The following is a 20,585-nucleotide window of genomic DNA, read 5'->3' as shown; positions in this document are numbered from 1 at the left end:
TAAACAAACAGGGTGGGGCACGGTGACCGTATTAGAAAGTCAGGTGGGGGGAGCTGTATAGCGAGTTTTGGTCATAATTTGAAATGACCATATTAGCGGAACGCCGTAAAGTGAAACACCGTAAAGCGGGGCCCTACTGTATATACGTTTGGGGCGCTACGTGCGTGAACGTATATATATGTTTGGACCATTTAAGGGTTAAATGGTCCAAACGTATATATACGTTTTTTCAACATCTGAAAGTATGTAAAAAAATGTAGATCTTCTTTTTTTTTTACATTTGAAAACGTGTAAAAAAACTTTTATCTATTTTTTTGTTATTTGAAAATATGTAAAAAAAAAGTAGATCTACTTTTGTAGCACTACGAATTTGAACGTCGATCTGTTTGGACCATTTAAGGGTTAAATTTTGGCAACCCTGAGGCCTGGCCCTGGGGCCTGGCGATCCCCAGAGGGTTAGCTCGTAAACGGTCCAAGCAGATCTACATTCATATGCATAGTGCTCCAAAAGTAGATCTACGTTTTTGTTTTTACATATTTTCAAATATAACAAAAAAAAATGCGTAGATCAAAGTTTTTTTACACGTTTTCAAATGTAAAAAAAAAAAAAAGATCTACTTTTTTTACATACTTTCAAATGTTGAAAAAACATATACATGTATATACATTTGGACCGTTTATGGGTTAAATAGGTCAGTGACTGCATGACCACTTGAAACTTTCTCTGGATGTTTCCTTTCAATAAAGCCTGATAATCTCTCCCGGATTCCCAACACTTCCTTTATGTCACTTGTAGAAATACACTCCTCCATATCTTGCTCCTCCCTGGTACAAATGTCCTGCAAAACCTCCTGATGCTACTGCTTATGTAGTTCATCTAACTCCTCCGTCGTCACCTCCTAGGAGTGCTCCTTGATGAGATCGTTCACATCATCGTCATCCGCTTCCATGCCCATGACCTTTCCAAGGTACACAATCTCCTCCACCACTGGCTGTTTGGGTTTGAATCCTTTGAAGTCCCTCTCAGACACATCCTCAGGCCACAGCTTCTTCCACGCAGAGGTCAAGGTCCTCCTTGTAGCATCCTGCCAGGCCATATTTATAATTTTGAGGCATATCACGATGTTATAGTGGTCCTTCCAGAACTCTCGAAGGGTTATGTTTGTGTTCTCTGTCACGTCAAAGCAGCAGTGGAACAGGTGCTTGGTGAAGAGCTTTTTGAAATTGGAAATCACCTGCTGGTCAATGGGCTTCATGATAGGGGTGGTGTTGGGTGGAAGGTAGAGAACCTTTATAAACTTGAATCAAGGTAAGAATATTTTAATAGTAGGCGATTCTCAGGTAAGATATATGGACCGTGCATTTTGTAACAGAGACAGAAAGGTCAGACAGAGAGTGTGCCTCCCTGGAGCTGGTGTTGGTGACATAGTCAGCAGGTTGGATAATATTATGGCAGGTAATGGGAACAAGCCCATTATCTGTCTTAGTGCTGGGGGTAATGACATTGGGAAGGGCAGGAGAGATTAGCTGCTGGATAAGTACAGGTCAGCCATAGAAGTAGTTAAGTCTAAGGCAGGGATCCCAGTCATATGTAGCATCTTGCCTAGAAAGGGAGTGGGCAATGAATGGATGTCTAGGGCAATTGGTATATATTGCTGGCTAGACAGGTGCTACAAGGAACTTGCAATCCCATTCATTGATAACTGGGACCTATTCTTTGGCAAACGTGATATGTATGCAAGGGATAGGGTTCATCTCTCTGGGGATGGAGTGGTTGCATTAGCCAATTCAATTGAGAGGGTAATTGATGACTTGTCTAGGAGTTAAAACTGATAGATTATAGAGGTATGGGTGTTTTTGGGAAACAATCAGGCTGCAGCATTAGGGTTAAAAACAGCAGTTATTACCAGGATGCCTCAGGGATATATTTAAAAGACAATATTCAAAATAAAGTTGCTAGTAATGGCAAATTAATTGATCAACAAACAAAGATAGTAGAGGGCAACGAGTGACTAGCTCCCTTAAGGTTTACTAAACAAATAGTAGGAGTCTAAGAAATAAGATAGATGAGCTAAGATTGCTTGCAAGTGCAGGTAATATAGATATTATTGGTATAACAGAGACCTGGTTCAACCTGAAAGATAGAGAAATGCCTTCTGAATGCAACATACAGGGTTATAAACTATTCCACACTGATAGGATCAACAGGAAGGGTGGTGGAGTGGCAATGTATGTCAGAGAAAATTTAAATTGCTGTCTTAGGCATGACATAAGATTAGAAACATCAAACACAGAATCTGTTTGGCTACAGTTTCTCGAGGGACGTGACAAATTAATTTTGGGTGTGATTTATAGGCCCCCAAACCTTGATAGGGAGGGCAGTAAGCTGTTATGGGACGAAATTCATAAGGCATATAGATATGAAAATGTTGTGATAATGGAAGATTTTAACTTTAGACAAATTGATTGGAACAATATGACAGGAAATCTTGAGTCTAGTGACTTTCTTGATATGGTTCAGGATTGCTTTTTAGAACAGGTTGTGACAGAACCAACTAGAGGAAACACTCTGCTTGACTTGGTTCTTGCCAGCAAAGATTCACTAATTAATAATCTTGAGGTTAATGATGAGCTTGGGGAAAGTGATTACAAATCACTTTGTTTCAATATATCATGGAATTACCCAGATAACTGCAATCAAATCTCTGTCCCAGATTTTCGCTTGGCCGACTTCATGAGACTGAAAAATTACCTGGGTGGGCTAAATTGGGATGTCCTGACTATGGGTCAGGTAGGTGATCTTGGTTGCCAATATGGCATTTTTCAGAGTTCTAGTTCTAGCTGCCCAGACAACTTTTGTTCCGAGTAGGGAAATTAGATGTAACAAAAATGATCCCAAATGGATGAACAATGGATTAAAACATGTCATTGGTCAAAAGAAGGGCATATATGTATAGGCGTATCAAAAGAGGGGATGGGCAGTTAAGAAATCAATATATTCAATTAAAGAGAGAAATAAAGAAAGGAATAAGAAAAGCAAAAAGGGATTATGAGGCTAAGGTCGCAAGGGATTCAAAGACTAACCCAAAAGGGTTCTTTCATGTATACAGAAGTAAGATTAGGGACAAGATTGACCCACTTAAGAGTAACTCTGGTCAGATCACTGACAGTGATAAGGATATGTGTGAAATTCTCAATACCTACTTCCTCTCAGTTTTCACCCAGGAAAATAGCGATATTCCTGAAATAATAGATTATGTAGAACAGGATAATAAACTATGTATGATTGCAGTAACTAGTGACATGGTCCTCAGACAAATAGAGAAACTAAAACCTAACAAATCCCCAGGCCCTGATGAACTCTTTGCAAGGGTGTTAAAGGAATGTATAGAGGAACTTAGCATACCTTTGGCTAATCTTTTTAACATATCACTACAAACTGGCATAGTGCCTGATAAGTGGAAAATGGCAAGTGTAATACCTATTTACAAGGCAGGTGACAGGTCCTTGGCTTTGAACTATAGACCAATAAGCCTTACCTCCATAGTGGGAAAATTTATGGAATCAATAATCGCTGAAGCAATTTGTAGCCATCTTAATAGAGGCACAGATTGATTAGTGAATCTCAACACTGTTTTACAAAGGGGCGTTCCTGTCTTACGAATTTACTAACTTTTTTCACTAAGGTGTTTGAGGAGGTAGATCATGGTAATGAATATGACATTGTGTATATGGACTTTAGTAAGGCTTTCGATAGTGTTCCACATCAGAGGCTATTGAGGAAACTTAAGGCACATGGAATAGGAGAATTTTTTTCCTGGGTAGAGGCATAGCTGACAAATAGGCAGCAGAGAGTTTGCATAAATGGGGAGAAATCAGAATGGGGGCACGTCACAAGCGGTGTTCCTCAGGGGTCAGTGTTGGGCCCATTGTTGTTCACAATTTACGTAAACGACATAGATGAGGAAATAAATAGCAACATAAGCAAATTTGCTGATGACACCAAAATAGGCCGTCCAATTCATTCTAATGAGGACACTAGAGCACTCCAGGATGATTTGAATAGACTGATGCAATGGTCAGAGAAGTGGCAGATGCAGTTTAATATTGACAAATGCAAAGTTCTAAATGTTGGACAGTTAAATAACCATGCCACATATAAACTAAATAATGTAAATCTTAATACTACTGATTGCAAAAAGGATTTAGGAGTTCTGGTTAGCAGTAATCTAAAACCAAGACAACAGTGCATTAGTGTTTGCAATAAAGCTAACAGAATTCTTGGCTTCATATCTAAAAGTATAAATAATAGTTGTCCTCAGGTTGTTCTTCAACTCTATATATCCTTGGTTAGGCCTCATTTAGACTATGCTGCTCAGTTCTGGTCACCGTATTACAGAATGGATATAAATGCTCTGGAAAATGTACAGAGGAGGATGACAAAGATGATCCCATGTATCAGAAATCTTCCCTATGAGGATAGACTGAGGGCCCTGAATCTGCAGTCTCTCGAAAGGCGTAGAATTAGGGGGGATATGATCAGGGTGTATAAATGGAAAACAGGAATAAATAAAAGGGATGTAAATAGCGTGCTGAAAATTTCCAGCCAAGACAGGACTCGCAGCATTGGTTTCAAGTTGGAAAAATTCAGATTCAGGAAGGATATAGGAAAGCACTGGTTTGGTAATAGAGTCGTGGATGAGTGGAACAAACTCCCAAGTACAGTTATTGAGGCTAAAACGTTGTGTAGTTTTAAAAATAGGTTAGATAAATACATGAGTGGGTGTGAGTTGGACCTGACTAGCTTGTGCTGCTGGGTCTGGTTCTGTGCTCCATCCTTGAGTGGAGTTGACCAGACTGGGTGGGTCATTGGGCTAACCCGGGGATGGTGGGTCATTGGGCTAATCCGGGGGGGGGGGGGGGGGGGGGGGACATGGACCTGCTCTGCATGGGTCAGGCCTGTTGTAGTGTTCCTTCTTTCTTATGTTTTTTTGTCATCTGCGATGTTCGGTGGGTGAGCAGGTGCATTGTCCAGGACGAGAAGTTGCTTGCGGGGGTAGGTTATTTTCCCGGAGATACTTCTTAATGGTAGGACCAAAGATCAGATTTACCCACTCCACAAAGAACTGCCTGGTGACCCATGCCTTCGGGTTTGCCCTCCACATAACGCCCAGTTTTTCTTTTAGAATCTTATGCGACTTTAAGGCTCTGGGGTTTTCTGAATGATATACCAGCAGCGGCTTGATCTTGCAGTCCCCACTCGCATTTGCTCACAGTGCGAGGGTTAACCTGTCCTTCATGGGTTTGTGGCCTGGCATCATCTTGCAGCTAGGTAAGTCCTCCTGTACATCTTCTTCCAGAAGAGCCCTGTCTCATCACAGTTGAAGACTTGCCGAGAGATGTTTTCTTCAGCTGCTATCACTTCTGCAAAAATTTTGAGAAAATTCTCAGCTGCCTTTACAACAGAGCTCAGTCCCTCACCATGCCTAACGACAGGGTGAATGCCGGTCCTCCTTTTAAACTTTTTGAACCAGCCCCAACTGGCTTTAAACGATATTTGTGATGCCTCATCCATTGAAGTGCCTGGGGTCTTCTGCAGCAAATCAGCATAAATGTCTCATTCCTTCTCACAGATGATACCCTCAGTCATGGTATCTCTGGCGAGCTCCTTCTCCCTCAGCAACATCAACAGCAGTCTCTCCATCTTCTCATTGACAGAGGTCCAGCGTTTAGACATTATTTTAATGCCCTTTGCTGGCGCTATAGCCTTTATAGACTTCTTGTGCTTTAGTATTGTACATATTGTAGAAGTGGTATGTTGGTACTGTCTGGCTAGGTCCTTAACCCTGGCACCTTGTCCATGTTTATCAATGATTTCCTGCTTTAAATCCATGGTAATCATCCTCTTTTTCTTCTCGACACACTGCTGTGGACTTGCCCTGGCCCCTGGTGGGGGCCATGCTCGCAAGAGAGAGAGAGGAGTAGATCTTGTTGACTCTACGATGCCTGGACGCCAAGTGAGGGAGAGGCAGGGTGATGCCGCTTGAAGTGGCATGCCCACCAGGCTTGCCCTCTGCTGGAAACTATTAAAAACTAGGCATGTAGGCTTACATTCTACATTTTGCTTGGCTACCTACATGGTCATCCTTGACCATAATTGGCTGTTAAATAAACTCAGTCTCTCTCTCGCAGGAACAGGGCACAGAAAACACTGAATAAACATGTATGTTTACAGTGGAACCTTGGGTTACAAATTTAATCCGTTCCGTGGGCTTGTTCGTATCCTGATTTGTTCGTATGCCGGGTCAGTTTTCCCTCATTTAAATTAATTGAAATGCAATTAATTCGTTCCAACTGAATTCCTGCTCTCAGGAGGCATGACAAAATAACCCTAATATCAACTCTACGGCTTATTTATCTGTCACAGTTCATCTAATATGACATAATGAACAATATAAATAACATAGAAACCTGATATACACCCTAGAATGAATAAAATACATGTATGTCATTACATGGATGGCGGAGGGAGGAGGATTGTGGTTGGGAGTGGTCACGCATTCTCACTATGTAAACGTCAGAGGTGTTATAAGAGAAAACGGAGTTTGTGAGGCTCACTGAATTAGATCTGGTATATACACCTACCATCCGACTTACGACTGAGTTCGGTCCCGAAAAACCGGTCGTAAGTCGAAATGGACGTAAGTCGAACTTTACTACTGAATATCAACATCACATTTTTGTAATGACTTTATTTTATTGTTTTATTTTGGTATTTCATGTTTTACTTTACTTTTTATGCTGTTAGTACTGTATTTTATACTGTAAGGTTTAGGATAAACACTGTGTACAACACAAATAGGTGTTTATTTCCCAGAAATTTGGCATAAAAAACACGGTCGTAAGTCGAGTGGTCGTAAGTCGAGCAGGTCGTAAGTCGGATGGTAGGTGTATACGACATTTACATACCTTGGAGAAGAAATGCAGAACGGAATATCCTGTCAGGAGTTCACACTTTTCTTAAGAACTGCTATGTACAATTTTTATGTTCATCTCACTACACATATCTCCTGTGGGATGTTTCTCCTTCAACCGTGTCAATAGCAGCTTTTCCATCTTTTCATTGACAGAGGTCCACTGCTTAGAAATTACTGTAATGCCCTTTCCTGGCACTATAGCCTTTATTGACTCCTGCTTTAGTAGTGTACATATAGTAGAGCAGCTACGCTTGTACTCAACTCACTAAGTCCTCAACCCTCGTACTTAGTCTGCGCTTATTAATCATTTCTTGCTCTAATTCCATGCAAATCGTCCTCTTTTTCTTCTCGGCACTGTCCATTGCACTTGCTCTCTTACGACCCATGGTCAGAAGAAAGAAAGCTGGCGAATTAACTGCACAAAACGTAAGGAAATTATGAGAATTCCATGCACCGTGAGGGTAGCTCCGTAAGCACATGTGCACTGGTAACCATTGTTTTGATTGACACTGCTATCTGGTTGTGGTGTTGTCAAAGTAAATTATATGCAGTACGTACATACATGTATTTATTATTATTAATAATACATGTATGTACGTACGGTATGGGGTAGGTTAAAAAATGTAGAGTTAGTGTTCAGCAGAAGTTTGTGGTTACAGGAAAGTGGGTGCAGGAGGGAAGAGGAGCAATTGGTGGAATGATGATGTAAAGAGAGTAGTAAGGGAGAAAAAGTTAGCATATGAGAAGTTTTTACAAAGTAGAAGTGATGCAAGGAGGGAAGAGTATATGGAGAAAAAGAGAGAGGTTAAGAGAGTGGTGAAGCAGTGTAAAAAGAGAGCAAATGAGAGAGTGGGTGAGATGTTATCAACAAATTTTGTTGAAAATAAGAAAAAGTTTTGGAGTGAGATTAACAAGTTAAGGAAGCCTAGAGAAGAAATGGATTTGTCAGTTAAAAATAAGAGAGGAGAGTTATTAAATGGAGAGTTAGAGGTATTGGGAAGATGGAGGGAATATTTTGAGGAATTGTTAAATGTTGATGAAGATACGGAAGCTGTGATTTCATGTATAGGGCAAGGAGGAATAACATCTTTTAGGAGTGAGGAAGAGCCAGTTGTGAGTGTGGGGGAAGTTCGTGAGGCAGGAGGTAAAATGAAAGGGGGTAAGGCAGCTGGGATTGATGGGATAAAGATAGAAATGTTAAAAGCAGGTGGGGATATAGTTTTGGAGTGGTTGGTGTTATTATTTAATAAATGTATGGAAGAGGGTAAGGTACCTAGGGATTAGCAGAGAGCATGCATAGTTCCTTTGTATAAAGGCAAAGGGGACAAAAGAGAGTGCAAAAATTACAGGGGTATAAGTCTGTTGAGTATACCTGGTAAATTGTATGGTAGAGTTGTTATTGAAAGAATTAAGAGTAAGACGGAGAATAGGATAGCAGATGAACAAGGAGGCTTTAGGAAAGGTAGGGGGTGTGTGGACCAGGTGTTTACAGTGAAACATATAAGTGAACAGTATTTATAGATAAGGCTAAAGAGGTTTTTGTGGCATTTATGGATTTGGAAAAGGCGTATGACGGGGTGGATAGGTGGGCAATGTGGCAGATGTTGCAGGTGTATGGTATAGGAGGTAGGTTACTGAAAGCAGTGAAGAGTTTTTACGAGGATAGTGAGGCTCAAGTTAGAGTATGTAGGAAAGAGGGAGATTATTTCCCATGGTTGTTTAATATATTTATAGATGGGGTTGTAAGAGAAGTAAATGTGAGGGTCTTGGCAAGAGATGCGGAGTTAAAAGATAAACAATCACACACAAAGTGGGAGTTGTCACAGTTGCTCTTTGCTGATAACACTGTACTCTTTGGAGATTCTGAAGAGAAGTTGCAGAGGTTGGTGGATGAATTTGGTAGGGTATGTAAAAGAAGAAAATTAAAAGTGAATACAGGAAAGAGTAAGGTTATGAGGATAACAAAAAGATTAGGTGATGAAAGATTGGATATCAGATTGGAGGGAGAGAGTATGGAGGAGGTGAATGTATTCAGATATTTGGGAGTGGACGTGTCAGTGGATGGATCTATGAAAGATGAGGTGAATCATAGAATTGATGAGGGGAAAAGGGTGAGTGGTGCACTTAGGAGTCTGTGGAGACAAAGAACTTTGTCCTTGGAGGCAAAGAGGGGAATGTATGAGAGTATAGTTTTACCAACGCTCTTGTATGGGTGTGAAGCATGGGTGATGAATGTTGCAGCAAGGAGAAGGCTGGAGGCAGTGGAGATGTCATGTCTGAGGGCAATGTGTGGTGTGAATATAATGCAGAGAATTCATAGTTTGGAAGTTAGGAGGATGTGCGGGATTACCAAAACTGTTGTCCAGAGGGCTGAGGAAGGGTTGTTAAGGTGGTTCAACATGTAGAGAGAATGGAGCGAAATAGAATGACTTCAAGAGTGTATCAGTCTGTAGTGGAAGGAAGGCGGGGTAGGGGTCGGCCTAGGAAAGGTTGGAGGGAGGGGGTGAAGGAGGTTTTGTGTGCGAGGGGCTTGGACTTCCAGCAGGCATGCGTGAGCGTGTTTGATAGGAGTGAATGGAGACAAATGGTTTTTAATACTTGACGTTCTGTTGGAGTGTGAGCAAAGTAACATTTATGAAGGGGTTCAGGGAAACCGGCAGGCCGGACTTGAGTCCTGGAGATGGGAAGTACAGTGCCTGCACTCTGAAGGACTGGTGTTAATGTTGCAGTTTAAAAACTGTAGTGTAAAGCACCCTTCTGGCAAGACAGTGATGGAGTGAATGATGGTGAAAGTTTTTCTTTTTCGGGCCACCCTGCCTTGGTGGGAATCGGCCAGTGTGATAATAATAAAATAATATTGTATTATTATATTATGTATTATTATATTATTGTATTATTATTCTATAGTATTATTATTATACATAATTATTATTATGTATTATCATTATTAGTGGTACTTAAGTAATATAATTATTATTATTATTATTATTATTATTATTGTTATTAATTTAGAGACCTGGAGCACAGATCCAATTCCCTAGATCAAGAGCCTCTCACCACATACGTACGTACTACTTCTAATAATAATAATAATAATAATAATAATAGTAATAATTATTATTATTATAGCAATAATAATCCAGTATAATAGTAATAATAACAGTAAGAAATTTCCAAAGGCTGCCAGTAGTTGGCACCACCATCAGCAAAACATTGGTAACCACTACTAGTACACTTTTCACCTGTCCAGACTTAAGTAGTCTTAAGTAGGCATTTCTACCTGAAATGCCTCGGCATGATTGTGGCTTTCTTTGCTCCAATCATGTTATGATATGTAAACACACATTGTAACCTTTGCAAAGAAATATATATTTTATTTATTTAACCCTTTGACTGTTTTCGACGTATAAATACGTCTTACGAGCCAATGTTTCTGACGTATATATACTCAATAATTCTAGCGGCTTCAAATCAAGTGGGAGAAAGCTGGTAGGCCCACATGTGAGAGAATGGGTCTGTGTGGTCAGTGTGCACCACATAAAAAAAATCCTGCAGCACACATTGCGTAATGAGAAAAAAAAAACTCTGATTGTTTTTTTGGAATAAAACGCCGACTTTGAGGTGTATTTTCGTATAGTATTTATCGTTGTATTCGCGTTTTCATGGTCTTAGTTGATAAAATGGAAAACATGTTACAGAAATAGAGATGATTTTCATTACTTTTACGATGAAAACGACCTTGAAACTGAGCTCAAAGTAGCGGAAATGTTCGATTTTTACCAATGTTCAAGAGTAAATAAATCACACCACACGTCCAATACACGTCAACTGGGGAGTCTAATATTCTTTCACTAGTGCACTGATATTATTTATACCATTTTTACAATAATGCAGTCGTCTGCATAACAGTAAATTTTGTATTTTTTTGTATGAATAAAAAATCAAAATAGAAAGCAATAATAATATAAGAGGGGCCTAGAGATGTGACTAATGAACAGAGCATATGTTATTTTAGTGCCACGAATGTCTACCTTGTTCATTCTGGACCCTATTTTGAAATTGGCATCTTTTTTATTTTGCGTGAAATTGGCCAAATTGCCAATTTCTGACCACCATATTGGGTAGTCCAAATTAGTAAATGGGAGGTTTCTTGTGCTCAGCTGATAGATAAAATGGAGTTCCAAAGAAATAGCTATGAGTTTGGTCAACTGGAACAATGGAATTGGCTGAAAATTGGGCTCAAAGTCGGCGAAATCGCCGATACGCATATGTCGCCGAGACCGCTAACTTCGCGGGAGCATAATTCCACGAGTTTTCGACCAAATTTCGAATTTTTGGTGTCATTACCATCGGGAAAAGATTCTCTATCATTTCATAAGAAAAAATAATTTTTTTTTTTTTCAAAAATTGAGCGACATAGAATGACAGTTTCAGAGAGGGGCCTGAAACAGTCAAAGGGTTAAGGAACCTCCCTTGAGGGGGAAGTTCGCATCCTGAAATTTCTTTCATATCCTGAAGCAAAAAATCAACCGAACAACAGTTCGTATCCTGAAAAATTTGCATGGTGGGGCGTTCGTAACCCGAGGTTCCACTGTACAGTGGTATCCTGAGTTTCGTACAGCTCTCAACTCAAACAATTATGTAATTGTATTATTGTAATTTCTTTTGTAAGTGTATTTTTGGGGGTCTGAAATGGATTAATCTAATTTACATTATTCCTCATGGGAACAAATTTGTTCAGTAACGGCTCTCGAACAGCCTTCTGGAACGACTTATGGCCAAAACTCGGGGTACCACTATACATGTGGACATGGAAAAAAAAATTCCTGCAAGGAGGGAAGAAAAAAGGTGGGGTGTGCTAAAAAAAAAACATAGTGGTTCAAGGCAGTGAGCGTCGATGGGCATCACTGCATTCCTTCCTACGTCTGGACAGATACTGCAACACAGGAGACGTTGCTGCGGCTGAACTGTGATGTAACAGGGTACGATCTCCTTTGGAACAGTGAAGCAGTCATCGTAGTAGCCGCTGCAGGGTTCACTCATCCTAGGGCACAACCTGCTGGTGCCCTCGAGTGAGGTGTTGTCAGTACTCAGCAACTGGGCAGAACTTCTTCTGGCAAGCGACTCAGGCAGACATTTCCCAACTGGTACTGTTGCTGTGGCCGTCACTGCCGGCGAGTGTGGAGTGAGTCGTGGCAGGGATGACTCTGGCGAAACATCTGGAAGTTGTAACTGCATACACCATACTGCAGTGAGTGGGCTAGCAGTCAAAGTGACATCATCTTTGTGCACGCTGCTCACAGAAGCTATGACATGAGTTAGACAGTCACCTGCCAACAGGGCTACTTGCGGTTTGATGAGTGTTATTCTCTTGACAGTTGGAGTTATAGCAGAGGTTAGTCAAAATATTTTCAGATTGGTTCTCTACACATAACTGCACTCTGATGGTCAGGAGGTGAAGCGGAACGAGTCTCAATGGGAATCGTAGCAGGTTCAACTCAGCAGGTCATCTATGAGTGGCGAACAATAAGAGCTTTCTGTATAAGGGACTCAGACACTCTTAATTGACTAATGACCATAACTGACTAATTGACCATTGACAGCTTACTAATGTCAGCTGTCAACGGTCAAGGGTGTAACACATGGGTGCTACCCAGTGGTCTGGATGCAGACCATACATCAGGACACATGGAAAACTTGGACACACCTACTGCACATGTGACACATGGTTTGCACAGCAAATGACGCTTTTCTGTGCAAAAATCAACACTAAGCCATCCACGAACATGTGAGAACACTAACTGAGAGGAAATTAACATGTGACATACACCTTCTCTCAGTCTTCTCGACAGTACTGAAACAAAATGCTCACTGTGAAACTAGAACACTCGATGTGACACGTGGTGATGTCATGGGGTGACATCACAAGGTGACGTCAGACAGCAAGGTGATGTCAGTAGACATTGCAAGGTGACGTTGTGAGGGATGTCATGGGGTGACATCAGGCAAACATCATGACGTCAGGGGAGTGGTGTGGGCAGCAAGTGGCTTGGGTCATCCACACGTGGCTTTGAGTGACCTCAGGCACTCGGATGCATAGCTCTGGCAAAGAATTCACACTGAATTCACAGAGAAACAGCAGAGAGGGAGGTGAGGAACAGCCACTTCCTCCTCCCTACCTACAAACTTGGAAAATAGTGCAGATTCTACCACCATGGACACAGAAATCACCACAGAACTCACCTCTGATGCTGAAATAGCCATGCTGAGCTGAACATTAACAGCAGCAACATACAGATGACTGAACACGTGACTTGAGAACAGCGTGGGGCACTGTTAAGTTCCAGGTGACGCCACAAATATCTCTCAAAGAAATTCAGCAAATTTCGGCTAGCTCCTGCTTGTACCGGTGTCTGGATGCTGAGACTTGCAGACACGACCTCAGGATAACTCGTTGAGAGACTGATGCTTCTTGTATGGGACGATGAAGTGAAAACATCATCGTCTTCCTTCCCCTCTCCGGGCAAACACACGTGCTGCAACCACCACTGTCACCAATTATAATGGGTTATAATTACATATGGTGATTAAGGCTCTCTATCTAGGACTTAACAAAGACAAGTGGACATTGTTGCATGTTATACAGTACAGTGGTTCCTTGAGTCACAATATTAATCCCTTCCAGAAGATGTGTCATATCTCCAAAATATAGTAACTCAAAACCCCAAGTACGTGGTTTTATGGTAATTTGTTCGAAGATGCCAGAACACAACCTGCCCTTGGACTCTTATTGTGTAAACATGCTGGTGTTTTCTGAGAGATACACAAGCACAAGCTGCAGCTTGAAATATCCAGAGGTATTGGCACCCAGGAGGAGAGCAAACCTACCTGTCAAAGACTTAGGCCCAGGTAAAGTGGCAGGATAGGCAGAACAGGGCAGGGCAAGCAGGCTGGGAGGCAGGCAGGCAGGCTGGGAGGCAGGCAGGTGCAGGCAGGCTGGGAGGCAGGCAGGCTGGGAGGCAGGCAGGCTGGGAGGCAGGCAGGCTGGGAGACAGGCAGGCTGGGAGGCAGGCAGGCTGGGAGGCAGGCAGGCTGGGAGGCAAGTAGGCAGGCAGGCATGCTATGGGACAAGCAGGCTGTACGCCAGGTAGGCTGAGAGCCAGGCAGGCTGGAGCTCGGGGGCTGACAGGGAGGGATTCAGGGAAACAGAAAGGCAGGCAAGGAGCTAAGGAGGCAGGGAGGTAGACTTAGCCAGACAGACAGGCAGGTAGGGAAGGATGCAGGCAAACAGACAGACAGGCAGATGCAGACAGACAGACACAGGCAGATTGGTAAAGAACTGTAGACTTAACACTCAGGTTGTCACTGTCTCTCACCGTCAGTGTCTGATACATGTATGGTCTCCCTCTCTCCATTCCACTCTCCCTCCTGCCCTCCCTCACTCCCTCCCACTCTCCCTCACTCCCTCCCACTCACCTCCCACCACCCCTCCAACATTCACCTTCAAAAAACCCTCCCTCTCACTCTCCTCCAGCACACCCTTCCTCTCGCTCACCTCCAGCACACCCTCCCTCTCCCTCACCTCCAGCACACCCTCCCTCTCACTCACCTCCAACACACCCTCCCTCTCACTCACCTCCAACTCACCCTCCCTCCCACTTACCTCTAACACCCTCCACCATCACTCCATTTAAGAACTTTTCATGAGCCAACCTCAATTTTTTCATTGCAACTCAAAACTAAATTTCTTTATGAGGGAAAATTGTAACTCAAGGGAGCACTGTATATCCAAATGTAGCACAGGAAATATTTTTGCAAGATGAGAGATGTAAAGAAATGGAATGAGTTGAACAGTAACATAGTAGAAGTGAACTCTATACAGGAGTTTAAAGAGAGAGTTGGAGTTAATTTAAAAATCCAAATAAGTGATTATAGTATTTGATTATTGTAGGACTTTGTGTAAGAGAATATTATTGATAATAACTTTGTGTTTCAGGAGCAGTATGATCCGGTGTTTGAGCGACAAGTTCAGTCAAGCCAGGTGGTGACTCTTAATGATGTGAGAAGTGATCGTCTAGCCAAGGGCAACACTTACAGAATTATATATCACACTAAAGATAACTACAAGAAGATCACTAAAGCCCTCGGCTTAATGGATGACTTCAAAGTAAGAAAGTTTTGCACTTTCTGTGAATAGAACATTTAAGACCAGATATATTTTTAATTTTCTGTAGTTGTATTATTTTAATATACAGAAATTTTAATTTGTGTCACACTACTTAGTTAACCCTTTCAGGATCCCTCCCATAGATTACAGCTTTGAAGCCAGGGTCCAAGCCTTAGATCTATGCCAAAATTCTAGCGGCTTCAAATTTAGCGCGAGAAGGCTGGTAGGTGTACATCTAAGAGAATGGGTCTGCGTGGTCAGTGTGCACGGTGAAGAAAAAATTGGGGCACCCGCATTGCATTGTGGGAACGCCATCTCAGTACGCTTTGTTCATCATGCATTGCAGCAAGGAAGCTCTCACTCCCTGGTGAATTGGGACACTCCTCTTCCCAAGTTATAGTTCTAACACTGATGGAAGTGGATCTGAAGAGGAATTCTATGGTTTTGAACCAAAGTACAATGATACCATTTACCATATGGTACAGGGAACCTAATGGAAATAAGTCACTCTGTATGACTTTTTGGATTATCCTAGGTTCTCTCCACACATGCTGCTATGTATGATAATCTATGTAATTGTATTTGTGTATACCTGAATAAACTTACAATGCCACATGTGTTCAAGTTTATTCAGGTATACACAAATACAGTTACATAGATTATCATACATAGCAGTATAGGTGTAAAGATCCTAGGATAACCCAAGAAAGTCAGTGACTTATTTCCATTGGGGTCCCTGTATCTGTACCACATGGTACCCTATACCATATGGGACTGAGTACATCCTGCAGCCCTACACCTGGAATAGACAGTGAAAGTGACGATGATGTGGCTACAATTGGGATAGATAGACCAAATGCGTCAGTAGGTGGTGGTGGTGGTGGTGCCACAAGCATGCAGTATGTGAGCTTGCAGCATGTGGCACCAGCCCAGACTGGGACCCAAGCTGCTGACTCAGCAGGTCCAGGACAAAGAAGCATTGTCATCCACTGGTGGAAGGAGACAACTGTGGCTGAAATGTATTTGGTTTTTGCAGCAATAATGCTTATGCCTCATGTCTGTAAGCATAATATAAAATCATACTGGTCCACAGATGAGTAAGATACCACTGTGCATGACACCTTGTTTTAAAGACTTTTACAGACTGTAGCAGTTCTAGGAACATGTCCAGTGACTGTAAATATGTAAATATATAATAGAACATTACTAATGTGCAACTTTTTTTTTTTTTTTTTTGTAAACAACTATTGTAAACAAAATAATTATGAAAATATTTGTATGGTTATTGTGTTGAATACAACAAGTGTACATATATACACTATGCATTATATTGGTCTCACAGGCCAATTAGAAAAGGAAAAAGTAACAAAAAAAGTCAAATAAAAAGATGCGACTTTACGGAAGTCACTGATGTTGCCACCACCCGGTCATTGAGGGTGAACTTCACACCTCTATGTCTTGGAAACTACTGTAAGGAATGGCATTTCTTTTTTTTTAGGGTATGGAAAAGAAAACTGTTTGACTATTGGTAAAGTTGTAGTTTATTTCACCCTTTCACTGTCCATACTCCTAAAATTAATATTTGTTTATTTATTTATTTATTTAGTAATTTTAGCATACATACAGAGGTACAAAAAAATACAGGTAAGAGCAGCATGCCAAAGCCACTTACATGCATAGCATTACGGGCTGGCTTAAAATTAACTTAAGATTAACTAAGCAATGATGAAATCAGTGATAAGACATTATTGTAAACAGATAACTATAAAGCACAAATGAGTATTACAAAGACAGGTCATATGGTTGCATGCATTGCTGTTCATTCAGTAGAATGGAGTATTCTGTTAGGTAGTGTATTTAAAAAAATAACAAAGTTAGATTGGGTCCTAGGTTTAACATTTGTGTGATATAATTGTGAGTAACATTTAGGATATACAATTTATAAGGTTCAGTTATTCAGTATTTATTTGGTTTTGAGTGAGTAAATGATCTTTGAGAAGAGACTTGAATTTATAAACAGGTAGTGTTTCTTTTATATTTACAGGTAATGAATTCCAGATTTTAGGGCCTTTTATGTGCATTGAGTTTTTGTATAGCGTGAGATGGACACGAGGAACATCAAAGAGTGATCTGTGCCTTGTGTTATGGTCATGTGTTCTGTTGAGGTTGGCAAGGAGATGTTTGAGGGGAGGGTTAATATCAGAGTTAAGTGTTCTATGTATGTAATAGGTGCAGTAATAAGTATGGATGTTTTGTATGGTGAGTAGGTTAAGTGTTTTGAATATTGGTGGAGTGTACTGCCTGTAGTGAGAATTTGTTATCGTTCTAACTGCAGCCTTTTGTTGGGTAATTAGTGGTCTGAGATGGTTAATTGTTGTTGAGCCCCATGCACAAATTCCATAGGTGAGATAGGGGTAAATAAGAGAGTGATAAAGGGCCAGGAGGGCTGACTGTGGAACATAGTACTGTATCTTCGATAGTATGCCTACAGTCTTGGAAATTTTCATAGAAATTTGTTGTATATGTGTATGAAATTTGAGTCTATTCTCAAGGTGGATTCCTAAGAATTTTCCCTCTGTTAGCTTTGTGATAGGTGATCTGTTTATCGTTATGTTAAGAGGTACATCTGTAGCTCTGTTTCCAAACTGAATGCAGTAGGTTTTGTCAATGTTTAGTGTAAGTTTGTTAGTTCTCATCCAGGTAGATATTTTCTGTAATTCGGTGTTTACAGTATTGGCTAGCGTGACTGGGCTCGGGTGAGAGAAGACGTATGTAGTGTCATCTGCAAAAAGTGTAGGTTTGAGTAATTGCGAAGCATTTGGTAGGTCATTTATGTATAGGAGAAAGAGAGGAGGGCCAAGGACACTTCCCTGTGGGACACCAACTGTAATTGGTTGAGCGGAAGAGCTTGCCCCATTTGCGTACACATATTGGCTTCTGTTGCTGAGGTATTACTTGAGGTAGTTGAGGGAGTGCCCTCTAATACCATAGTGTGACAATTTTACGTGGAGCAAGTCATGGTCAACTGTATCAAAAGCTTTACGTAAGTCAATGAAGATCCCCAGTGGGACTTCTTTTTTCTCTATTGCAGTGTATATATGTTCTAGCATGTGTATAATAGCATCATTAGTATTTTTATTAGGCCTGAATCCAATTTGGCAGGGGTTGAGAATGTTTTGGGAGATGTGGTAGGAGTAGATTCGTTTATGAATTAATTTTTCGAAGATTTTTGAGAGAGGGTGTAAATTGGATATTGGCCTATAGTTATTCAACTCTGTTTGGTCTCCTCCTTTATGGATCGGGGTGACCCTTGCTATTTTGAGAACTGTAGGGAAGGTGGAGGATTCAATGGATTTGTTAAAGAGTGTTGCAATGATTGGTGATAGTACTTATGACACTTTTTTGTATATAAAGGGTGGTAAGGTATTTAAATCTCCTGCCTTGTTTTTTAGTGTGTTGATAATAAGGGGGACTTTGTATGGGTTAGTCGGAGCTAGGAACAGTGTGTTCGGGTAGTTGCCAGTGAGGTAGTCATTTGGTGGGGTATCTGAGCTTGGGATTTTATTGGCAAGGTTTTGTCCTATAGTGGAGAAGAAATCATTGAGTCTGTTTGCTGTTTCTTTTGGTGGGAGTTGGGGTTCATCTGATTTTGCTAATTTTATTTCGCTATTTCGTGATATCTTTTTTGTTCCCAGAATTTCTGATAGGGTCTTCCAGGTCTTTTTTATATCACCTCGTAAGTTGGATAATCTGTTCTCATAATACAATTTTTTTGCCCTTCTTATGAAGCTGGTTAGGATTGACGAGTAACGTTTTGTTTGGTCTCTGGTTATGTGACCCATTCTGTACTGTTTTTCATATCGGTGTTTTGTATTTATGGATTTGAGAATGCTGGGTGTTAGCCAGGGACTGTTCAGTCTCTTAGCTGTCATCTGTTTAGTTTTTTTAGGGCAGTGCTTGTTATAGAGGTATTAACATTATTACAGTATTAACATTTAACCCCTTAACTGTCCAAACGTAGATCTACGTTCTCTCACCCAGCGCTCCGAATATTTTGAAAATTAAAAAAATAATTTTTTTCTCTTAAATGAAGAGGACATTTTTTTACATAAAGTAATGAAAAAAAATTCTAGTCAGTACTTAGAGATATAAGGCCGCAAAGTCAGCACTTGTCAGTCATCTGACAGCAACATGAGGCGCTGCCACTTGCAAATATGTTGCCGATACACCTTTTTATCTCATTTTTTTTATTTGTATAATTTTTATGTTCTGATAATGACAATTTGTGGTAGTTCTTGTGATTACATAGTTAATCTTTGTTCTGATACTAATACAGTGGACCCCCGCCTTACGAACGCATCGCGTTACATTAAATCTGCCATATGAAGCATTTGAACGCAAAAATTTTGCCTTGCCTCACGTTAAAAAACTCGCCTTACATGATTCGTCCAGGACGTGTCCCACATGTGGCCTCAGCGCCAGTGTTTACAAGCCAGCCAGTGCGGTTGCATCTATGCATACATTCGGTACATTTCACAATATCCCAGTGTTTTTAGTGCTTGTAACTGCAAAATAAGTCACCATGGACCCCAAGAAAGCTGCTAGTGCCATCCCTGTGGTAAAAAGGGTGAGAATTAGTATGGAATTGAAAAAAGAGATTAAGGAAATGTGTGCAAAGTGGGTTGAGCTGCAAACCTTTACGGATGAAAATCACCCTATCACAGCTACTGCAAGCCGTGTTGGCAACCTGTATAATGACAATATTATGGCTTATTTTAGGAAAGTCTTAAAGGAACGGGAGGTACAGAGCTCTATGGACAGATTTGTTGTGCGACAGAGGTCCAGTGACTCTCAAGCTGGTCCTAGTGGTAAAGGGTTAACCCTTTACCACTAGGACCAGCTTGAGAGTCCTAGTGGTAAAGGGTTAAAAGAAGAAGGGAAGTAACCCTGGAAAAGAACTTACTACCTCAAGTCCTAATGGAAGCGGATTCCCCTTCTAAACAATAACAACTTCCACACACTCCCCTCCTGCCATCCTATCAATCATCACCAGATCTTCAATAAAGGTAAGTGTCATGTATTCTATTCTTAGTAGAATAGCAATTGTGCATGTCTTCTTCAGTTTGTGTATTAAAATTAATATTTCATGTGGTAAAAAAATTTTTTATTCATACTTTGGGGCATCAGGAATGGATTAATTTGATTTCCATTATTTCTTATGGGGAAAATTAATTTGGCTAACGATAATTTCGGCTTACGATGAGCTCTCAGGAACGGATTAATATCATAAGGCGGGGGTCCACTGTATTAGGTACTGAAATAGTGCTCAAATAGTCACACAGTGGCAGGTGAACATTTTTACCTACCTTAGTCAATATATGTAGTATTTATAGGTCCCAGCATTGTTTTGGATACACTGGAGTATATATGTAGAAGGTTAG

The 20,585-nt window shown here is 40.9% G+C and overlaps 2 protein-coding genes across 18 annotated transcripts in view; one reads left to right on the top strand and one right to left on the bottom strand.

Annotated features, from left to right (window-relative positions):
• Positions 1-20,585, bottom strand: part of Rab39 (RAS oncogene family member Rab39) — a 552,594-nt gene that overhangs the window by 315,707 nt on the left and 216,302 nt on the right. The gene's annotated exons all lie outside the window — the stretch shown is intronic.
• The window catches only part of Mgat1 (alpha-1,3-mannosyl-glycoprotein 2-beta-N-acetylglucosaminyltransferase), a gene marked incomplete at its 5' end in the record, with an annotated part of 68,978 nt that overhangs the window by 19,454 nt on the left and 28,939 nt on the right, over positions 1-20,585 (top strand). For all 15 annotated transcript variants that reach the window (XR_011392658.1, XR_011392657.1, XR_011392656.1 and 12 more), the window contains 1 exon segment: positions 14,974-15,144. Coding sequence is in view for 1 of the 15 variants with exons in the window: in XM_070090237.1 (XP_069946338.1) it covers positions 14,974-15,144 (171 nt within the window).

Source organism: Cherax quadricarinatus, chromosome 31 (assembly GCF_038502225.1).
Source record: "Cherax quadricarinatus isolate ZL_2023a chromosome 31, ASM3850222v1, whole genome shotgun sequence".
Taxonomy (NCBI): domain Eukaryota; kingdom Metazoa; phylum Arthropoda; class Malacostraca; order Decapoda; family Parastacidae; genus Cherax; species Cherax quadricarinatus.
Note: the sequence above shows the minus strand (reverse complement) of the source record. Positions and strands in the feature narration are given on the sequence as shown.